The 22,082-nt window shown below is 38.6% G+C and overlaps 3 protein-coding genes across 3 annotated transcripts; all 3 read left to right on the top strand.

Annotated features, from left to right (window-relative positions):
• The first annotated feature begins 766 nt into the window (after nt 1–766).
• Nucleotides 767–4,804, top strand: LOC145911146 (signal recognition particle subunit SRP68-like). The gene is made up of 8 exons (XM_082998397.1): nt 767–1,112; nt 1,317–1,515; nt 1,693–1,865; nt 2,011–2,200; nt 2,447–2,632; nt 2,818–2,944; nt 3,139–3,313; nt 3,765–4,804. Exons 1-8 carry the CDS (start codon nt 814–816, stop codon nt 4,300–4,302), a joined length of 1,887 nt encoding a protein of 628 aa, XP_082854523.1. The 5' UTR covers nt 767–813; the 3' UTR covers nt 4,303–4,804.
• Nucleotides 4,805–5,846: 1,042 nt separating this feature from the next.
• Nucleotides 5,847–13,108, top strand: LOC145911144 (venom phosphodiesterase 2-like). Its single transcript, XM_082998395.1, has 25 exons — nt 5,847–5,935; nt 5,994–6,066; nt 6,477–6,605; nt 6,668–6,790; nt 6,881–7,030; nt 7,229–7,366; nt 7,608–7,742; nt 7,797–7,913; nt 8,376–8,436; nt 8,732–8,823; nt 8,956–9,035; nt 9,153–9,272; nt 9,568–9,740; nt 9,898–10,079; nt 10,206–10,396; nt 10,630–10,730; nt 11,031–11,100; nt 11,162–11,252; nt 11,315–11,446; nt 11,571–11,734; nt 11,807–11,891; nt 11,947–12,018; nt 12,126–12,252; nt 12,470–12,632; nt 12,691–13,108. Exons 1-25 carry the CDS (start codon nt 5,921–5,923, stop codon nt 12,982–12,984), a joined length of 3,078 nt encoding a protein of 1,025 aa, XP_082854521.1. The 5' UTR covers nt 5,847–5,920; the 3' UTR covers nt 12,985–13,108.
• Nucleotides 13,109–13,464: 356 nt separating this feature from the next.
• LOC145910668 (venom phosphodiesterase 2-like) lies at nt 13,465–21,711 on the top strand. Its single transcript, XM_082997856.1, has 27 exons — nt 13,465–13,479; nt 13,600–13,663; nt 13,858–13,998; nt 14,575–14,694; nt 14,964–15,079; nt 15,200–15,344; nt 15,695–15,814; nt 16,065–16,184; nt 16,287–16,400; nt 16,476–16,536; nt 16,598–16,689; nt 17,008–17,087; nt 17,397–17,516; nt 17,794–17,966; nt 18,197–18,378; nt 18,432–18,622; nt 18,767–18,870; nt 19,110–19,179; nt 19,238–19,328; nt 19,465–19,628; nt 19,816–19,867; nt 20,063–20,241; nt 20,425–20,548; nt 20,692–20,769; nt 20,828–20,954; nt 21,090–21,270; nt 21,424–21,711. Exons 1-27 carry the CDS (start codon nt 13,465–13,467, stop codon nt 21,709–21,711), a joined length of 3,312 nt encoding a protein of 1,103 aa, XP_082853982.1.
• Nucleotides 21,712–22,082: the final 371 nt, after the last annotated feature.

Raw genomic sequence — 22,082 nt, 5'->3', positions numbered from 1 at the left:
ACTGAGGTAGGACTTTTTAACCACCGTATGGCAAGTTGGTTACGAATTATGTACAACATACATCGCAATTTTTTATTCATCAACCATATTTTTTTTCAAAGGATTTATTACAAGCAATAATATTTTCATATTGTAACGTGTCCTAAATTATATCCGAGGTAATAAATAATTTTTCTAAAAACATTAAATGAAATATTTTTACGTGAAACACTTCAATATATGCGAATGTAAGTTTTACCTGAAAATAAAATAAGTGAACGATGTGCATGGGATTTCCAGGATTTCTTATTTCAATTTAACTTTATTGTTTCTATGATTGCAAGTTGTGTTGGCATATGCGCATCGAGAAGAAGTGCATCTCTCTTTCTAAACTTGTTGTTATATTGAAAGAGCCTTCATTAAATCTCACCATAACAGTTTATTGCCCTTGTTAGAAATGTTTTTTTTTGCCATTTAAAGTGAATCAAAGATTGCTTTTGCCTATTTTAAGCGTTTCCGAAAACTATTTTATGCGAATTATTCAAGCGTTTCCGAAAAAATTGGTGATAAACGGTTGTTGATGGTTTGTCGCTCTGTCGTGGTGGAGTTTTCTCACAGTGGAGGCTTTGCTTTCTTGCTTTTCGCATTCATAATTGTTTAAATTATTACTTTTGCTGTCCAAGAGTCACAGCCATATTTATGCAGGCAGTGACTTGAACCTGCAAAACAAAAATTGGGCAGACCAACATAGCAATGCTTTAATTTCAATTTAAGTTTCAATAGTTTTTTCAGATTTAGTGGATTTTCATATTTGTGGGCTAAGTACATTCCAATATGACGGGTGTAACAGAAATTTCGAATGAAGAAAACGAATTGTACGACGCAGTTGACAAAGAAAACGTTGAAGAAACTGATTTGCTAAAGAAAGAAGCATCTTTATTTAGTCTTGACATGTTGCATGTTATTAAAGATGCCCAAGCACAGCATGGCTTGAGACATGGTGACTACCAGCGTTACCATGGTTATTGCAATAGAAGGTTGAAGAGAATACGGAAAGTTCTAAAATTTAGAATGGGAGAAAAACGGAGGGTAACCCCTAAAAAAATCACGGAGTCAATTTTTACTGATCCAAGGTTACTGTTACTATTCTCGCTGTTTATTTTGAGTTAATCATTGTTACTTTGAAATTTTATATCCCAACTTTGAATCCAACTTTTCAACACAAATACTTCGATTAAAAATCCGCTCAAATCCGATTAAAAAATGTTTTAACTTTATCAAGACAACATGTTGCAACTACTGTGGAAAGTTTAGAAACCATTGCATAATGTTTGCAGGTACATGCTGGTGTTGTTGATGACGTCGGAGAGAGCTTGGAGCATGGCGATGTATCTCAAGCAGGAGGCTACATCAGAACCAAGGAAACGACATCACATGGTGGAGAAAATGAGAAAAGCTGTCGTTCACGCTGCTGAGTTAAACAAGTTGTGTGAGGAAAGCGATAAAGTCGATGCACGGACCAAACTGGAGGCTCAGGTATACCTAAGAAATTGAAGAAATTGATGGCGTAATTTAATTTATATTTCTCAATCAAGAAAAAAAATCCAGCCTTGTTTTTTGGGTTTTATTTTGGGCTAAATTGCTCTTTGTTAATTTACCATTATTACTCTCTGCGTTAAATGGATGATTTTCTCATGTTTTTTATTTTCACAGGCTTATAGTTGTTATATGAGCGGAATTCTTCAGTTTGAGTTGAAAAATTGGGTTTCAGCCAGAGATCTGTTTAGAAACACTCAGACAATTTATGGAAAGTTGAGTGATGCGATGTCCAAAGAAGAACAACCTGTCTACAAAAACATGGTGGATGAAATTGATCCGAACATCAGGTACTTCAGTAAGAGTGTTCTTATTGCCGTTCGGTGAATATTATTACAGTAGCAGATTAAACTTAAAATTATTCTGCAAATGTGAAGCATAGTTTTGTTCATATGTTCGAATGTTATGCCATTTTATAAATTTTGTTGTGTCAAGATATTGTGCCTACACCATCGGAGATCAATCTGCTATGGATGACTTGATGCATATCCATGGAAGTGGAAGACAAGACCCATTGTTAGCTGGAAAACTTGATTCTTTGATTGCGGCATCAAGGGAAAGGAAAGCTGCTTCGATGAGTGAAGTTTCTTGGAGAAACAGAACAATAAGAATAAAAAACAACAAAGTAGGATTTATAAATTTTAATTTTTCAGGCTTGGTCAAACAGTGGATAAATGTGATTCAGTTTTGAATGTTGATTTTGCATTTATACACAACTGTATAGTTTGATTTAAACAAGAGATATATTGTTATTGTTGAGTAAGTTATTTTTGTGAGGAAATGTGTAAAAATAAATTGGAATAGCTGTGGGAAAATAGGCATCAAAAGTTTGTTTTCATGAATTTTGTGGTCAGTTGAGCTTACTCTACAGGTTCGATTGTTTCTGATTGGTGTGAAAGACTTTGACAAGGACTTGGGTGAAATTGATGAGAAAAATTATGAGGCCCGGATTGAAATGTATGACCAAGTACTAACAGAGTGTAAGGACGCATTGCAATGCACCAGGGAAGATATGAGAACTGATCCACATTCGAAAGCTAAAGAACGTGGAGATAAGGCAAGCAACATAATATATTGTCTCAATTAAGTGTTTCAACTCTTCACTGACAAAATATGTGCTAGATTTATTCAAAGGACTTCATGTCATAACTTAGTAACAGCAAGACTGCATGTTGTTAAAGTTTCCAAATGGCTGCCACTTCCATTACCTATGGCTTAATATCTTTATGCTCAACTCAACAGGTTTCAGATCTCCAATTTCTGAGTTCTTACTTAAATTATTTGCGTTTGACAAAAATGATTAAGAGGAACTTACTGATGGTCCACGATCTACAAACAAAAGCACCACCAATGTTGACGACTGGATCGGGTAAGAAGTTTTATTATGTGAAGGCATGCATGCAGTTACCAACCTGCTAGAACGCCATACCACCTAGAGAGCAGTTATGGCGAATGTATTGTAATGAAGTTAATTGATAGGAATCTCACTAAAGCACAAAATAGAAATGCATTAAAAATATTTGGTTTAAACAGAAAGTGTAAAATAATTGTTTTCTCCACCAGACGATGGCAGTAGTGGTGCCACTAGTAGGAAGGGACCAAAACCGAGTGATTTTATTCGTTTGTACGATGTCGTGTTACAAAACCTCACTGAGGTATTGCAACTTGCCGGTTTGAGCGGAGATGTTGATCTACAAAGTGAAATTGACGTACAAAAGAGATCCTTCCAAGCTTTCAGGTTTGTTTTCTTCAATAAAGCAAAAAATACTTGTAAACTATTTGGCAATTCCTAAAAACATGGCTGGTCCTTTGCATATTTGACCATGTTAAAAAGAATTCTGCGGGTGAGAAAAGAGCCACAGTGATGTCTTTTGGGATTTGAAATATAATCCAAAGTGATCTCATCTGTTTTTGTTTATTTTTGTAATTTTGCAACAACTTGTATCGTACAAAAATGTATTTTTTGCCCAAATGTCTTTCAGTTTAAACAAAATGAACCCAAAGTTAATTTATTGGTAATGATCATGTCTAATTCCTGGTGAAATATTCATATCACAATCAACAAGGACAAACGATTTAGGGTTGCTCTTATATTGAAAATATCAGATGCAAAGTCTTTGTTGCCCCAAAGTATGTTGGGAGATTTTGATACTTATTCAAATTAAACTTTATATTCCTGAATTTTTAAGGTGTTTTTACGTCGCTCAAGCTTTCGTTTCTGAGAAGAAGTGGGCGGAAGGGATGGCGTTGTACGACAGAGTTCTAGAACACGCCAATTATTCAATTCAATCGTTTCAGAACGTGGAGAAAAACGCGATTCGCGAATTCGATTTTATTTCTCCTTCCAAACTCGAGACCTTGGTTGAAGCAATCGCATTCAACAGATACCGGGTCCACGCGTCTGCGGTCCTAGACGGCGTCAAGGAGGGGCCAAAGACCCCCGTGGAACCAAAGACGCCGCTTCAGGATCGCCTGGAAACCTTCAACGACGACCCAGTGGTGTCTGGCCTTAACAACAAGAAACCAAACCCCAAAACACCGATAATGACGTCATCTTTTCCGCCCCCATTTGAGCCAATCCCATGCAAGCCTTTGTTTTTCGACCTCGCTTTGAACCACGCCACTTTTCCGTCCCTGGAACCGAAGTTGGGCCAAAAACCGGGCCAACAGAAAGCTGGAATCTCCGGGTTCATCAGCAATTTGTGGGGTTGGGGGGGAAAGAAGTGATTTTCTGGTGACCCCGAATCATACTGCTATGTTTTTACTGCTTGTGATGCTGCTGCTTTTTGTTTGGAAAAGGTTTAATTTTAACTCCAGAATTCGGGTTTTATTGTGAAGTCACTTTTGTGTTTATTGAGTTCGTTGGGAATTTAGTGCTGGTGGAAATATTTTTTCCGGATAAAATCAGTTGCTATCCAGCTCCACTGTGTGGAAATCAAACTTGGCTTTCCGGGCACTGTTGTAAGATTTTTGTGACACAAATTTGCCCCAAGCACAACATTCGTGTGTTTGAGTTGCATTGTTGTGTCATAAGTAAACAATGGACGGAGAAAACAAGCACAAAGAACAACACAATTGGAAGCTGTGTTTAAACCTCGAACATTGTCTGATAAACTTGTTTATTTATTTGATGGCGGTGAACTTTCGGTCACGTGTTTCGATACGGTCCAGTTGCGTTCTTGGTGCAATGTTTGTCTTGGAATTGCAGTGGATGATCGCGGTGTAAAGATACGGAAACGAGAAAAACCCTTTGTGTTTGTTGAATAGTTGTTGTATTTAACTCTGGGGGGCTTGCGGGAGAAAGTTCAACTGTCGGGGGGGAGGTTTAAAATTTCTTTGTCGAGCAGAGTTACTAGAACTTATTTTTTAAGTAGGTCGAACCTAATATGGAATGTAAAGTTTTGTTGGAGTTTATCTTGGCTGCTTGTAATTAAATTCTTTTTCAGGTAATTGTCACTCACTGGGAAAACCTGGAGGGTTCGATGAGTTATCGGAAAAACTTGTAAGTACTTGGTATGCATTGCTTCTTCAATGGACAAGTCTGATTCTACAACTGGTAGTTTTTCTAATACGCGACCATTTGCCATGAAAGAAAGGAGTTTTCTTAACTCTACCAGATGCAAGGTTTAGTTTCACGTTGAAGATGATTTGGGTGAATGTATTTGTATGCGGTCGTTACATGGTGCAATATTTTTTGCAGGTTTTTAAAACTGTTTCCTTCTCTTTGACCATCGGTAAGACTTTCATGGATAAATTTTCAAGTTATTGTAAAGCAGTGATCTGTGATCATAGACAAGAACGTGATGTTCCCCTGTTACGTCACTGACCGCCACTCAAATGCTCGATTAGTTTAGATAGACAATCACTATTGTTAGAAAATAACACAACAATTGCTGTGATATCAGAATGATGTGAAATACATCTTAAATCAGGCATAGGATTTGAATAATGGACAATAAAGATTTAGTTACGAGAATAATTTGTTCCACAATATTTGAATTAAGAACGCACAGAAAACATTGGAAAATGAGTTGATCTGTTAAGTAAATAATGTTTGGTCTATGAAGAGGCAAACATTCCCCCTCATTGTTGACCTTTACATCCACCAGGTCTTGAGATTTTGAGTGGGGCAAATCGACATGAAGGAGGTGCTTACACGTGACCGCACGCGATTGGTGGTTCTACGTTCCCACACGAGAATATTATGATCAGAGGTAAAAATAGCTGAAGAACTGCAGAATTTAATCGTGCTCACAACGAAGCTGGCGCGCCGAGAAGAAGGGGGTTTTCTTACAGACCAACATCGCTCTGATTCAGTGTCACGAGGTTTAGTTTCAAAGTGGAGATGATTTTTGATTCGGTAAGTGGATTTTTTGGTCAATGTGTTTCAGTCGTAACCTGTTGTATTATTGTTGTAGGTTTTCAAGATTGTCGCCTTGGTCACTTTGGCTGTTTTTAGCTTATTTCATTTTGGGCGTTGTCAACGAACTGGTAAGATTACAAATAGATAAGTTAAAATCAAGATAAAAGAACAATTCCTCGTCTAAATATACGATAGTTTCTGCCAAAAGGTTTAGATTTTATCTTAATCTCATCAAAAAAGATAAATCGTCAACAGAAAGAGTTTCAGTCGTAAACTCAATATTTCCGGATTTTAAAAAAAGTTTAAAAAATGAAGGTTCAGATTCGTTTTGTTGTTTTTATCAAGCAACACAAACTATATGCTGATATAACCTTCAAACACACGCGACGTAAACCGCAGGTGGTTTTTGCGAAACCTAAAACTTTTCACAAATTACCCGGGGCTGTTTTCTTGACAAATTCCTTCAGGATAATGATTGCAGTAAAAACAATTACATCACTTCAGAGCCAAGCACCTCAACTTTAATGTTTTTCAACAGAAAGTGCAGATTTATGCGTTGGAAGATGTTTTGATTCTTACAATAACAGCAACTCATGTCAGTGCAACACAAAATGTCGTCAGTACAATAACTGCTGCCCTGATTTCGTACCAGCGTGCGTCACCTTAGGTAAGCTAAGATATTTTGTCTGTGGCGTTCTGATCAAATATCAAACATTCAGTTACCTGCAGATTCGTGCCGAAACAGATGCATCCAACGATACAATAAGACGGACAATTGCCATTGTAACAAACAATGCACAAGATACAGCAATTGTTGTGACGATTATTCACAAGAATGCGGTTTAATCGAAGGTAAACAAGCACAATAAACTGTTGTTTCATTAAATCACAGATTGTGTCAATTCAGCAGTGAAACTTGTTGTTATGTTGGCTTCTTTACAGTCGGAAACACTTCAAGCACAATTAAGTCTGAAACATCTGTTTCATGCACCGGTAGATGCAATTCAAAATACAATCGGAACAATGTGTGTCAGTGTAACAGTGCATGTCCGCAGTACAATAATTGCTGCAGTGATTATAATCAAACATGCAGTAAGTTTATGTTTGAAGTGAAACCACCAAAGGTTAAAATGGTTTCACTGTACAATACCAGGGTAACTGTTTTGAGAGCTTGATTATTTCATTTTTAAGTGTATGCTGTAAAAGGCAGATATACACCTGTACTTCATTCCCAACTTTGTCTCACAAACAATCTTCTCAAGGTCATTATTTTATTCGCTACATCTTAAGGGACCCAACCTGATGCAACCTCTCCACTGTCATGCAGAGGAAGGTGTAACTCTGGATTGAACCGGAATAACCCGTGCCAATGCAACACGGCTTGTAATCGTTACAACGACTGCTGCAGTGATTACAATGTCACGTGTGGTAAGTTTCTGCGTTGTCTGATTGGTGGAATTTCCCAACCTTCGTAAACGTGAAGGTCGTCTGACGTATTGTGCGCATGCGTACCAGCGTATATTGGTCACAACCCGCGTTGTTCAGTGAGCTTATGTGGATCAGTACAAGGGGTGGGACTCGGTGTGCCCAGGAATAATGGTTCAAGCCTCACCTGGACCAGCCTTATTTGTGCACATGTTTTGCTTACATTCAGATCGTTTTATTTCAGATCTACGCAACCCCACAACGTCTCTCTCTTGTAATGGAAGATGCGATTCAAAATACAACCGAAATAATCGGTGTCAATGCAACAATGCATGTTCACGATATAAAAATTGTTGCCATGACTACAAAGCATTGTGTGGTGAGTCTAATGTGCTGTGGGACATTTTTTGTGTGAAACAGACTTGCTTTGTAGAGATGGAGAAATATTTGTGCAAGGGTGAATGTAATGTGACAAGGTCAAGATGTGATTGCACAACTGCTTGTGTTGATGCTGGGAATTGCTGCGCTGACTACCAGGAAACATGTCTAAGTAACAAGTTAGGTTATATTGACATATATTTTAAGTGATTGTGATGAATTTCATTTCACCATTTCATCACGCCCAAAATTTATTTTTCATGATTTTTTTGCCATGAACTTTTTGGAACGTGGGTTTAGATAAAGATGAGTGCGACTTTTCTCTCTTGGAAATTATAATATTTGTCGACGTTTATCCACTGCATTGCGCAACACGAACCTTTTATTTTGTGGAATTAAATGCCGTCACGAGCAGTTAATGACTCACACAAAATTTTGTCGCAATTGAATTTTCTGTGGCATTTGCGTTTTAAATGTTAATAAAACTTCAAAGGGACAGAAAATGGTTTTGTGATCATCGGAATTTAATTGCTGTGAGGTAATCTACGGGCCGTGTGACAATATCCTGTTTGAAAATATCACTCCTTTGTTTTGTGGTAAAATCTCAAATTGCGCCATGTTTTTTTTTGTTCAGACAAACCTGCTTGGAAGGACGAACCTTGCGCTGATGTGACTGAACTCAAATGCCCTCCTGGGTACGAACAATTAAACTTCAAGTTTCAAACCAATATAAAATGTTCCGCAAAGTTAGCAAAGATTTTCAACAGAACAAATAATATACTGCTATTTTTGCTGCCAGGCATACTAATTAATCCAAATCGTTCTTCTGGCACTTAAGTTTCTGAAGTTATTTATTCGAAACCGACGTTTCGTCAGCCATCCGGCGAGACTTCTTCAGGGTTATGTCGTCATATTGCATCAGAACTTCAGAAACTTAAGTGCCAAAATAACGATTTTGATTGATTATTAAGAACAAATAATATGTTACAGGTTTGAAATTCCCCCCGTAATTCTGTTTTCAATCGATGGATTTAAATCGGAGTATCTCTACCGGGGTTTCACCCCAAATATCCACAAACTTGGTAAAATATTTTGTTCAAAAAACATGAAGAGTAAACTTGAGTGTGATTTTGTTGTTTATTTGTTATTGACATAAAATAAAATTTTAACGGAAAACCTCAAAAAGAAAATGTTTTGTCGTGATTTGTTTGCAGCTTCATGCGGGGTCCACGTTCCTTATATGAGGTCGGTTTATCCAACGTCAACTTTCCCGAACCATTACACAATCGCAACCGTGAGTTTTGTGCATGCAATTATAACTACACAACGATATGCATACGTATAAAGATGTTTTGCACCTGATTCCAATGCATGTTACGAGTTACAACGAACGAATGTTATTTATGTTCAGGGTTTGTACCCGGAAAGCAGCGGAATAATCGGCAACAAAATGATCGATCGAGAACTAAAAAAAGAATTTCGACTTGGATCGGCGGAATCCTTGCAGCCTTACTGGTGGAAAGGCGAACCTGTAAGCAGGGGGACTTCTAAGAAATGCAGAGTTGTAAATAATCTGGGTTGTCCTAATAAAACACACTCTCCTGAACTGAGATATCTGAAAACCCCATGTTTTTGTCAAACTGTTTTTCCACTCGGTATGCGGTGGTTGATCTTGTTTAGGTCGTTTTCGTTTACTTGATGTTTTTTCCTGGGATTCTAATTGTCCTTAAGTATGGAAGGACAACTAATGCTACATTCGATCGCTTTCCATCGTTTCCAATGGTGAAGCAACACGGCATATTTACGATTTCTATGTTTGCTTGTAGATCTGGGTTACTGCAAGCAACCAAGGACTCAAGAGCGCCACCTATTTCTGGCCTGGCTCTGACGTCAACATCACAAGATACCCTGATTATTATTATAAATATGATGGGAGCGTTGATAACGAGGAGAGAATCTACCAAGCATTCGACTGGCTCGACATGCCTAAGGATCAAAGGTTGGTTTCATTTGAAATATTTCTTGCAATTTTAAAGCAATTCGATTGAAATTGTAGTTTTGCATCTTTTGTAGTTAAACATCCTTAGGATTACGATGAGATGCTAAAGTTTTCCTTCAGTCAGAAGTTTGTTTAAAACCCCGACTTTTTTGTCCAGGCCTTCGTTTATGACGTTGTACATCTCCATGCTTGACTCGGCCGGCCACAAATTCGGACCCAACTCCCAAAAGTTGAATAAAGTTTTGAAAGAAGCTGATGACGTTGTCGAGGTTTTAATGAATGGACTCCGCGACAGAAACTTACACAATTGCGTCAACCTTGTGTTGTTGGCTGACCATGGTAATACGTCATCACCAAGTTACGTCATATGAATGGTTCGCTGATATTAGCTAAATTACTCTGGTCTAAAAGTTATGAATAAATATTTATACCTCGTTTTGAAAATCTCAATCCTCCCTTTCCCAGGAATGTCACCGGCCAATTGTAGTCGAATGACGAGTATTGAAGAGTTCGGTTTAAACGCGGATGAATATTTCGTTAAAAGCGGAGCTGCCGGTAGAGTGGGAAGCAACCTTGATCCGGTTCATTTAAGGAAATATAATTCAAGTGAAGTTTATCAGAAGTTGAGGTGTAGAAGGGATGTTGCTCACTGGCAGGTATTCACATCATATTGTTGGGTTGTGAGGTCTTTCTTAACAAGAATTGAATTCAAATGTAAATATTTAATCGTCAAAATATCGTTTATTGAGGAAACAAGGTTTGGATTCATATTATTGGTTTTGAATAACAAATCATGCTTGGCAGCGTCAGTAACGAATTGAAAAAATGTCGTCAGTTTTGCCAGATTTTTTTTGCTTCCTTCCAGATATTTTCTTACAAATTTGTTCAGGCATTCTTGAAAGAAGATTTCCCGAAACGTTTCCATTACGCGAATAACAACAGAATAGAAGACGTGCTGATACTGATGGATGATACCTGGCTGGTCGAAGGGTGGGTCATCTGTTATAATGTTGTTTGAGAAATTAGAGGTTTCACATCTTACAAAGCAACATTGTGTTTATTTGAGTATTTTAATACTTGCTTTGTCAAACTTTTGTTTGAGGTAACGTAAAAATGACAGATTTAAGCTGAAGGAAATTATTCTTTTCGATCTGTGCGTCGTTTCAGAGTAATTAATAGTTTGCTGAACATTCATATTGGGGATTCGTGACCATGTTTATAACATTTACCGAACCAAATTTAAAGAACCATCTTTTAGTCAAACAATAAATTTCATATTCACCTTTTCAGCAAGAAGGGACGTTACACAACATGCGACGGTGGTAAACACGGTTATGATGGCGAATACTCAAGCATGCATGTGAGTTTGATTTCTATGTGAGTACTTTCAGATGTGGTTTAAATGTTGTCAACACACACAGGCCCTCTTCACCGCCCACGGCCCCGGCTTCAAACAAAACTTCAACTCGACAGAACCTTTCGAAAACATCGAGGTTTACAATCTACTAACAGGTGTCTGGTGTCTGGTCTTCTAGAAACTAACAATAGTTACCTGATAAATTGTTACGTCACAGACTTGCTCGAAATTAAAGCTGCACCAAACAATGGAACAAAGGGATCCCTTTATCACGTCATGAGGTTTCCTCCCCAACTAAACCCGAATCCGCCCGGTGTCGCCCCTGAGTTATGTCGCATGAAGAGAAAAGGTAAAAACCGGAATATTATTCATATTTCGATCAATTGTTGAAGAAAAATGTTTCTGGAGTCTGGAAAGTTGATTAACAAACGAAAGATTTGATGTGGTTCTGAGTCGGTCTGTTCTCCATCCAGGTCCGGAAAAACAATCGGAAAAACATTTCCCGCTAGGTGTCCCCCTCGTATTACCCGATTATGACTCATCAGTTTGCATTCTGACTCACCACGATTACGTCACAGTGTACGATACGTCACGCAATGTATCTTTGAGTGCAAATTTTGTGCTGGACCGGAGTGAGGTAAATTTGTTATTCGGGTCAACCTTTATGACATCGATACTATGACGTCATGGACGTTTCTTCGTTCAACAGATTGTTTCAACACTCCAACTAAGTGACGTGACGTCACCACAAGTAACGGACGATGACGTCACACTTGCGTATTTGTTCCAACCAAGTAACAGAATGTTTTAATCCACTTTTCCTCCGACCGAATCTCTCATATTTTTTAGTTTTTTCTTCTCATCCAGAGGAAGCGAAAATCCGAAGCAACGAAATTCCAATGCGGGAATATTCGTTGGAAAGTAAGTTTACAAACCTGGTGGATGTCGCACATAGTAATAATTAACGTTTATACCAAAAAAACGTAAACTTAATGAAGATGTTTGCAATAATGTTGAGCAATTTGTAGTTTGGAAGTATATGACGTCATCGTTGGGTTTGTGGGCGAAATCTCGTGGTGAAATTTACGTCATGGTTGGACTTGTTTACGATTACGACTACGATGGGAAATTTGATCGGATGGAAACACTGGAACGGTTTGAAAATAATATTTTAAATAAAACCTGTTTTATTTGTTTGTCCCATCAGCACCAACCTTGACTAAATGTAGTCGAAAATTGCTGCACATTTTCGCTGGTCGTGAAAAGTGTGGGTGGAAATTGAGTCACGGATATTTTAACAATCCTCAGTTTTTTAACATTTTAAACCTGGAAGTCCGCATGGATTAAATTTATTTATTTTTAATTTTTCCAGCTTTGGAAACTTCACCAACTTATTAATGCCGACCCATTATTACGTCATCGTTACGCGATGTATAAAAAAGCAAGAGAAAATATCAACTTGTGCGTCATCACCTGATGACGTAGAAGTAATTAGTTTCGTCATCCCCAACTACAAGATGGAGCCGTGTCACAAGGTGGGGATTTCACACAAGGCCAGGTTTTCTTTTAAAACTTTTCGAAACAACTTTTCAGAACAACTCGAAACCCGGACAATGGATGCCTTCAGTTGTTATTGAGAATGTCGCGCGCGTAAGAGACATAGAAATCCTAACAGGTCTCACCTTCTTTCCTGCATGGATAGGATCAGCGTCCTCCGACCCGGATAAAGCTACCGCGGCGATCCGGATTAAAACTCGTCTTCCACTGTTTACTGATGAGTTTGTAATTGACTTTCTCTCCCCTAAAACATCCGGGTCCGCACAGTTACACTGTACTTGCATTACAATGCTCTTGTCTCTGTTGTTGAGGATTATTTGTGTTGAATAGTAATTGCCACTTGTATAAACAGTCTCGTCGCACACCGTATGCAGTATTTCTATAAATAGTCCAGCTCTGTTCGTGTTAATTTCGTCCCCCTAAAAAACATTAAATAAACAAAAGATGACAAATAACGTGGATTTGCATTCATAAAATCTATTCACAGTCAAGTTGTTTGGGATGGAAAGTAGCATTCCAACCGACTTGTATATTCGTATATGTTGAAATACGTGATCTTGTGATGTTGGAACAAAACTGCCAGTTTTAAGTTATCGCGTTTCCTTTGCCAGGACTTTGTTCCGCTTCATGCATTTGAAATACTCGACACACCGCAGTGATTTGTGGGTGTTTTTAAACCTACTTCGAACAACATGAACAAGCCACAAAAAAGGCTCAAGTTAATAATTGAAAGCCACGCAATAAATACGTCAGATGAATTAAATAGTTTGCAGTTGTTTGCTAATGGAAAGGACGGCGGAACATTTTTAAATGGCGACTTTGAAAGTAAGGTTTTGGCCACGTGTGTTTTTATGATTTATGTAAATTTTGCGTCTTTGTGACACAGCAGTGTTTGTTTCAAAACAATGGATCAAGAAATTTAAGTTTGCGTAATTTTTGTTGCAGGTTCTTGTTGGTCTTACTTTGATTGCTGTCACGACACACGGGGGAGCTGTTCCCAAATCAACCGGTAAATGTACTGAATAGGTTTTAGTTTTGAGTGAATGCCACCTCTAGAATCTTGCTGGTAACCTGGTAGAAAACCTTCTTCTGTTAATTTCGGGGTTAACATTAAAGCTCAAGTGCACAATGTTGCATAGTAGTTGGCAAATGTTTAAATAGTAAAGCAACAAATTCTCAAAATTTGACAAAGTTCCACTTCAGGTTTGAAGGCCACGGATTCGCCATCTTGCCAGGATCGCTGTTTGGATAATTACGACCCCAATAACTTTTGTCAGTGCAACTATCAGTGCGGGATATACGGGAATTGCTGCGATGATTTTATCCCTCTCTGCGCGTCCCAAGGTTGGAGCTCAACAAACATTGACAAATTGTGTAAACACGACGCGCGTTGATTTGTTTGTGAAATATTCGAGAACTAGTTTTATCACACGGAACAATTTGACCCGAAATATCACTACGACTTAATTGCACGTGAATTTTCCATTCAACTTTGTACATAGGCAACTGCAAATGTATTAAGTCAATGTGTGTTAATTTCACGCCTGCAAACTTGACTTTTATTCAGTCGACCGATGTTTTTTTTTCACTCGATTCAAATTCTTGTGAAATCGGCGCTTTTGCGTTTGAAGGGAATTTGGTTTTATACCGGAGAATTAGGGCTACGTCATCACATTGCTTGATAAAATCTCTTATCCTGTCCACATTACAGATCTTCTGTTAATTCTGTGATACTTGGATAAGGTTGAAAGTTTAAAGATAATTTGAGACATTATTTAATACTTTATCAAAACTTTCCAAATACCATCTGATGTTTCGAACTGTTGTGACTTGTTACAAATGGACGAAATCATCACTGCTAACTATATACTCGCCCATGCCACGCCCTCATCTTTAACCAATCATGTCTCCTTATTTTAGATTCATGTTTAAACCGGTGTTGGGCGGCACGGAATGAATCCAACACTTGCCACTGTGACGGGGATTGTGTTGATAATGGAACCTGTTGTTCTGATCATCAAGCTGTTTGCATTGACTCACGTAAGTGTTACGGAAACAGATTTAAATTTTCAAGTTTTATTTGCATGCTAGGTTTTGCAAAACAACTTAACAAACGTTTGTATGTAAATATCTTTTGGTTTTATTAAAACTCAGATAATTTACTCATGTGTTTGTGAAAATTTATTGAAACCCCCAACAAATAACAGCATTTTTATCATCGTTGTATTTTTCTTATATTTAATTTTTATTCCCCCCATCTTTATTATCTCCCCCCCCCTCCTAAAAAAAAAACAATATAAATTTTTCGGAATATTGCGTCGGGCGTTGCAACGAGACGTCCTTCCCACCGGGCGCTTATTGCCATTGTGACGTCACTTGTACGTCATCAGACAATTGTTGTGAAGATTATGTGGAACAATGCGGTGTGTGTTGCTTTAGAATGCCATCTTTGAACTAAAATCTAAGAAAAAAGAATATGGAGTAGAAATTGACCACAAAGCTCTCGACTTAATTTGCGTTAGAAAATATTTATATTTTAGGAAAGAGTGACAACGGAACAACAGCTGTTACCACTTGTGAAGGGCGTTGTGATTCATCTTACAACCCTAATGATGAATGCCAGTGTAATGAACAATGTAGAAAGTATGGGAACTGTTGCGAGGATTACGTCACACACTGTCTATCGCCAGGTGGGTTCAATGGTCAAAGGTCGCATTTAATTTAAATTTATGGCGTTCATTGTTTTAACACTTGAGGGAATCCGTTTTCCAGGTTAATGTTTTACTTTTCCACTTCAACATAGAAATCATGTCATTGTCGAATCTCGCTTCCATGTTTCACAAAATAAATTGAACCAACTTCAAGTGTCACTTAAAGTTGCCAACATTTTGACCAATTGGTTCATATTCGTGACAAACCACTGACTTTTATATTGTGTTCACGATTACTGACATGCACTTAAGGAAACGGATTTTTTGTATATGACCTCACTACAAACTGTTGTGACGTCATATTATTAAAAGAACATTTCCTTTGTCAGATTCTTGCAATGCGAGATGCGACGAACAACATGATGGTTTCGGAAATTGTTACTGCGATTCATCCTGTGCAAGTTTTGGAAATTGTTGCGATGATTTCGATTCTGTTTGTAACTTGATTTGTAAGTTGGCTTCAAGTTACAGATAAAGATCCCAAAAAAGATTTATTTTAAATTCGGGTTTCGAGTGTTTAAAAAGCATCGACCTCCGCACTAACGTTGGTAATGATATTTATTTAAGCAAAACTAGAACTTGATCCAGAATAGAAATAATTAACTACTACTGTTGTTTTCTATACATTATATATGTGGCTTATTTTGTGAAGAAATTTACTTTGCTAATTTAGTTTTTGTAAGTTTATGATATTTCCAGCAACTTGTGAGAACAGATGTAACGAAGAGGATTCGCCGAGTGAGGCGACGTGTTATTGTGATTCTTCTTGCACAACTTACGGGAATTGTTGCGATGACTTCGTCGAGTTGTGTGACAAAGGTAGGGGGGGGGGATGTTCAAAACTGAACCAGTAATTTAACCTTGCGCGTTTTTTAAAGTTTTAAACCAAGTTTTTTACCTAGTATCTGTTCTTGTGTGTAGATGAGAAATATTTGTGCAAGGGTGAATGTAATGTGACAAGGTCAAGATGTGATTGCACAACTGCTTGTGTTGATGCTGGGAATTGCTGCGCTGACTACCAGGAAACATGTCTAAGTAAGACTTAATGATGTTTGCCTTTTATGAAAGTTGACGCCCAGTTTAAACAAGGATAACTGGCACTTTTCGCAGATTTGCCGCCTTGGGTTGACGAGCCTTGCACACCAGAAAGTGAGATGCAATGTCCTGAAGGGTGAGAATTCATGGTTGCTCTCACATATTGTTTCTATGTTAACCAGTTAATATTGTTGTAGATTCGATTTTCCTCCGTTGCTTTTGTTTTCAATCGATGGCTTCAAAGCGGAATATCTTTACAGAGAGTTCAGTCCAAATATTCATAAACTCGGTAAACTGTTTGAACTTTAACTCCAAATTTATGGTCGGGCCAAGTTTGAATGCTTAATTAAGTGTTTGTTTCATATTTTGCAAACATTTTTTTTTCGCTAATATCACAAACATGTGTAAAAAGTGTTTTGCAAAATACTCGACAAGAACGGACACAAAATTTAATTGATTCACGAACCTTCAATTAATAGTTGATTTATAACTTGGTGTCATTAAAAACCCTGCTTCACTTAGCTATTAATCTCAATATTTGTTGATCCCCGTGCCCCTGTCCCCCATTGTTGTATTTCAAACACTCGAACTTTTTGTTTGTTCACAGCTTCATGCGGGGTTCACGCTCCATACATGAGGTCCGTTTATCCAACCAAGACATTCCCCAACCACTACAGCATTGCAACGGTAAGTAATGCATTAACTCCCCCCCCCATAGATCGCGCGCGTTCGCGTCGTTCGACAAACATCTCATGCGGATGTTTGCGAGTTCTTGATCCATTGTTTGAGAATCGAGTTATTGACGTCATCCGCTCGATTGCAAATAGGAATTCAACCGTTGGTAAATTTACGTCGCATTCTGTGGGTCACTGACCTTTGCTCAAGTGTTTTCCAGAATATCCGTCGACCACCAGATTTCCTGCGGAAAACGCGGTTGATTTGATTAATTCATGGCCGCCTACATTTCTACTTGTTGTTGATTATTTCCCTATGCAGGGTTTGTATCCGGAAAGTCATGGCATCATTGATAACACGATGTACGATCACGAACTACAGGAAGAATTCAGACTCGGATCGCCTGAAAGTTTCAATCCAGCTTGGTGGGGGGGAGAACCGGTGAGTAGGGAGGGGGGGTCGGCACGCTAATTTCATCATCATTCGTCTCGCTGATCTTCTAAACTGTTTTAAATATTTTTCTGTTAAAACACAGATGTCGTTTAATAAAGAAACTACGTAACGTTTTAGATACACTGAATGCACTTAGGGATGTTGATTGCACTCAGGGATGGTGAGTGCACTCAGGAATGACAGCAAATCAAAACAATATCGTGTCATACGAAAAAGACAACAAAACCAACATCTTATATTATGTGATTTCTATGTTTGCTTGTAGATCTGGGTTACTGCAAGCAACCAAGGACTCAAGAGCGCCACCTATTTCTGGCCTGGCTCTGACGTCAACATCACAAGATACCCTGATTATTATTATAAATATGATGGGAGCGTTGATAACGAGGAGAGAATCTACCAAGCATTCGACTGGCTCGACATGCCTAAGGATCAAAGGTGATGAAAATTTTTATTTCTAAATCAAAAACTGAAGATTAAATTTTTTGTAATGTTGCCGTTTTGTTTGAGCAAAACTTAAACCCTTTGGAATGTCGGGAACCTGTCCCTCTATTCCGGCGGAATGTCGGGAACCTCTCCCTCTGTTCCGGAGAAATGTCGGGAACCTCCCGCTGTTCCGGCGGAATATCGGGAACCTCTTCCGCTAAATTATTTTTTATTCTGAGCAGACCAACGTTCATAACCTTGTACATGGACATTGTGGACCACGCTGGTCACAGTTACGGCCCCGACGCCCAAGAAACCAACCAAGCAATTGCAGAAGCCGATGACATCATTGGCCTGTTGATGAACGGACTGAAATTGAGGGGTTTGGATAAATGTGTGAACTTGATAGTGTTGGCTGATCATGGTGAGTCACAAGCTTGGAACTCCAACCTCTAGCTCACAACCCTCCACTCACAGGCATGATGCAATTGTCGTGTGACCGCAAGGCGAGCATCGAGGATTACGGAGTTGATGCGAGTGAGGTTTACATGAGAGGGGGGGCGTTTGGGAGGGTCGGAAAGAGCAAAGATGAGTCACAATGGCCCCTCTATGACGCAACAGAAGTCCAGAACAAACTTCGTTGTACGCACGAAAAGACACACTGGTTGGTGAGTTACAAATCAATCGTTGTTAGAGTTGTCACATCTTTATAAATCAGTGGATTAGTGTAAAAATGTTAATTTTATAATAATTAGTCTTTTGAGCATTTATAAAAATCAACATTTCTCAACCGTTGTGAATATAAATTCCAGTCTTACCTCAAGTACGAATATCTCCCGAAACGATTTCACTACGCCAACAATCGAAGAATTGAGGATGTTCTTCTCACTATGGACGACGGATGGTTGTGCGAAGGGTAAACAACAACAATTGTGATGTAGATTCGTCGGGATTGATGAAAAGTTACAACATGAAGATCGAATTTGAATTGTTTGAAAACAAGTTGTTTAGAAATGATGAAAAGTCAAAAGAATCAATCGACTGATAAAGATTCTAAAAATCTTTTCTCGTATATTTCCGAGCTTACCTGTGTTAACACGTGGTTTTCATCACAAGAACTTCTCTGAGTTAATCCATTGTGACTTCCTCCCTCAGGTACAAGGGGTCATACACCAGTTGCTCTGGAGGGACTCACGGGTTCGACAACGAGTACAAAAGCATGCATGTGAGTCCACGGTTGTGCAATGTACGCTTCGCATTATGACATCACAATACTTTTTCAGTCTCTATTCGCTGCCCATGGGCCAGGTTTTAAAAGGGCTTTCAACACAACGGAACCATTTGAGAACATAGAAGTTTACAATCTTATGACTGGTGAGGGTTGGGTTGTTGTGGTGATGTTGGAACCATGAGTTGGCGGAAGTACTCATGGTCGTTGTTACTTAGCTGATGAATTAAGTTTAACGAATATTTAAGTTGTTGAACCTTCATCCCTCCATGTTTTCCTCAGACCTTATGAACATTCCCCCCGCCCCAAACAACGGGACACAAGGTCGCCTCAACTACGTCATGACGAACCCGAATGACCTCCCCGACACACCTGCAGGGGAATCCCCCACTTCGTGCACTGGAGGTGATGACGTAGCAGGGGAGTACGGATGCCCGACGTGTGAGGTTTGTGTGGAACTCGTTAACGTTGATAATCAGATAATAATTACTATTTGTTAAACTCTTCTTCGTTGTTTCGTAACAATGTTGTTTGTTGAACAAGAATCAATTCCAAAAATGTTTTGTTTCAACGATTTATAATACAAAGTTATGTCGGTAATCCGGAGCATCAGGGTTAGATTTTATTTCGCAGGGAGTCGACTCTACCGATGCGGATAAACGCCTGAACCTCAACCAGGATGAAAGTAAGCAGGTCGAACTATCCAAGGTCAACACTTGGTGTCGCTTGATGTAGTTATACCTCTTCAACCACGGACTATTGTCCCCGCATTCACATGAGTTTAACAACGGATTTAAGTTTTCCACCCACCGCGTTCGCTTCTGTTACATCACAATGTTCGTTCCAATTTCGCCATAAAGACCGAATTCTATCCTTGCAGCTCAATCATCCCGAGCCAAGCAAATGTTGTATGGTGTACCGAGGGTATTCCCCGCTGGAAAAGCTGAGCTTACCGATGACATGGCATTTTGTGAGCTGACTCAGCAAAATTACGTCACGGCATATGACAGATTGAAGAAAATGCCATTCTTTGTTTCTTACACTCTGACAGATAAATCTGTAAGTTGGAAATATAATTTGTATTCGAAGCTTACGTATGATATCTTCTGTACCTTCGTAATGTTCGGTTGCATGACGCAGCAAGCTGTAGTTTGAGAAATATTCATTTCTGAAATAATGACAATGTAACAATTGCAGCAAAATTTAATATGTGTTTGGTAAAAATGTATTTGTTTTACTCAGAAACATGATTTGGACTTCTCGCCTTACTGCAGTCGCCATGACAAGAGAGTTGGAATTAAATTCACGACAACTTGTTCAGATATTTCCTACTCGACAATCTCCAACAAGTATCTTTACCCACCAGGTGGCGACAGAGTTTATATGATAATTATGACGTAATACATGATTCAAATAGGACGACAATTAGATTTGTTTGTTTTGAGCAAATAATGACCCTGAAGTTTCTTTCCTGGAAACTTCTGATAAAAACATTGTCAATATTTCCAGGACTTTCGTCGGGATTGGAGAAGAACGACGCCATGATATCAAGTAACCAAGTTCCAATGTACAGATATGCCGCAAAAAGTCAGTTTTCACTTATTTCATCATCATTGTACAACATTGTTAACTATGCCAATTTCAGTATGGGATTACATGACGTCATCGCAGAGCAATTGGACCGTGAAGTACGGGGGTGTTAATGTGGTATCCGGCCCGGTGTTTGATTATGATTTCGATGGCCTCGCAGATACTGCCGAAATTTTGCAAACGTGAGTTTCGTGTGGTTATTTATGTATAGAATAACATGGTATTATTATAAATGTCGTAAAAAATTATGAAAAATCAAGCAAGGTGGCATCGGGTTCTTGTTCAAATTTCCCTCACATAAAAACGTTTCTGTTCAGCAAAGGGAAGTTTGTGGATGAAAGCGAGAAGAAAACTCCGATCCCAACTCATTTCTTCATGATCACAACGAGATGCAGAGAAGTTGGGTTGAACATTGAATCTTGCAGTTCCTCCCCTGATGATGTTGAAGTTCTCACTTTCATTATTCCCAACTACGAGATTGAACCCTGCCATAATTTGGTGGGGAAAGTTTGATTTGGTTTTGGATTTTTTAACCAATCCTGATTTAAATAAAGTTTTATGCAAATTAGCGCCAATGCAACGAAAAAGTTTTTTTCCAAAAAACTCATATTCAGGATTCAGTTTTTAATCAAAAATCCCCATTTTGAACAGGACGCGAAGGACAAAGATTGGATTCCAGGAACTTTGCTTGAACACGTGGCACGAATAAAAGATGTCGAACTTCTTACCGGGATTTCCTTCATGTCAAAGTGGATTTCCTCAAACCAAGGAATGAGAGTCGATGACGTCAGAACCAAGACTTGGCTTCCCAGTTTCACTGCTGATTGGTTAAACGATTTTATGGCGGGAGATTTGTATGAAGGGGTTAACAATGCTAATGCAATATCGACCTCCAAAGGTCTTTCTTTTGTGGTTTTTCTCTGGTATTTGTCTTTGTAATTAAGCGAGTGATCTGTTGCTAGTTATGTGAATATGCAGATGATGACGTCGTTTTGTTGCGCAATATAACTCCACTCAAAATGAGGTTGTGCATTTTTCACCAGCAAATTGTCGTTTTTATTATTTTTTAATTGATAAGAAACAAAAACTTATGAAGAAAAAGAGGTTCAAAAATAATGAATGCGGAAATTTTACTGAAGTAATCGCATCATGGAAAGAAGCTGAAATCTGCTGAAACCGGCCCAAACCGGTTTAAACCTGGAATATTCCGGCGATTTCAGCCTAAAACCGGACATTTTTGTTTTGGCCCAAATCGGAAAAAACGGAAAGGGGTTAGCCTTGGTGTTTTTTTCAAAAATCGATGGAAAATT

This window comes from Ascidia mentula, chromosome 8 (assembly GCF_947561715.1).
Source record: "Ascidia mentula chromosome 8, kaAscMent1.1, whole genome shotgun sequence".
NCBI lineage: Eukaryota > Metazoa > Chordata > Ascidiacea > Phlebobranchia > Ascidiidae > Ascidia > Ascidia mentula.
The sequence above is the reverse complement of the archived record's forward strand: the minus strand, read 5'-3'. Positions and strand labels throughout refer to the sequence as shown.

Coding starts and splice junctions, on each gene's coding strand:
- LOC145911146 (XM_082998397.1), top strand. CDS start 814: ATGACGGGTGTAACAGAAATTTCGAATGAAGAAAACGAATTGTACGAC. Junction 1,516..1,692: donor GGACCAAACTGGAGGCTCAG/GTATACCTAAGA, acceptor TTATTTTCACAG/GCTTATAGTTGTTATATGAG. Junction 2,201..2,446: donor TAAGAATAAAAAACAACAAA/GTAGGATTTATA, acceptor CTTACTCTACAG/GTTCGATTGTTTCTGATTGG.
- LOC145911144 (XM_082998395.1), top strand. Junction 9,036..9,152: donor ACCATTACACAATCGCAACC/GTGAGTTTTGTG, acceptor ATTTATGTTCAG/GGTTTGTACCCGGAAAGCAG. Junction 9,273..9,567: donor ACTGGTGGAAAGGCGAACCT/GTAAGCAGGGGG, acceptor GTTTGCTTGTAG/ATCTGGGTTACTGCAAGCAA.
- LOC145910668 (XM_082997856.1), top strand. Junction 18,379..18,431: donor GATAGTGTTGGCTGATCATG/GTGAGTCACAAG, acceptor CTCCACTCACAG/GCATGATGCAATTGTCGTGT. Junction 20,770..20,827: donor GTACAGATATGCCGCAAAAA/GTCAGTTTTCAC, acceptor TGCCAATTTCAG/TATGGGATTACATGACGTCA.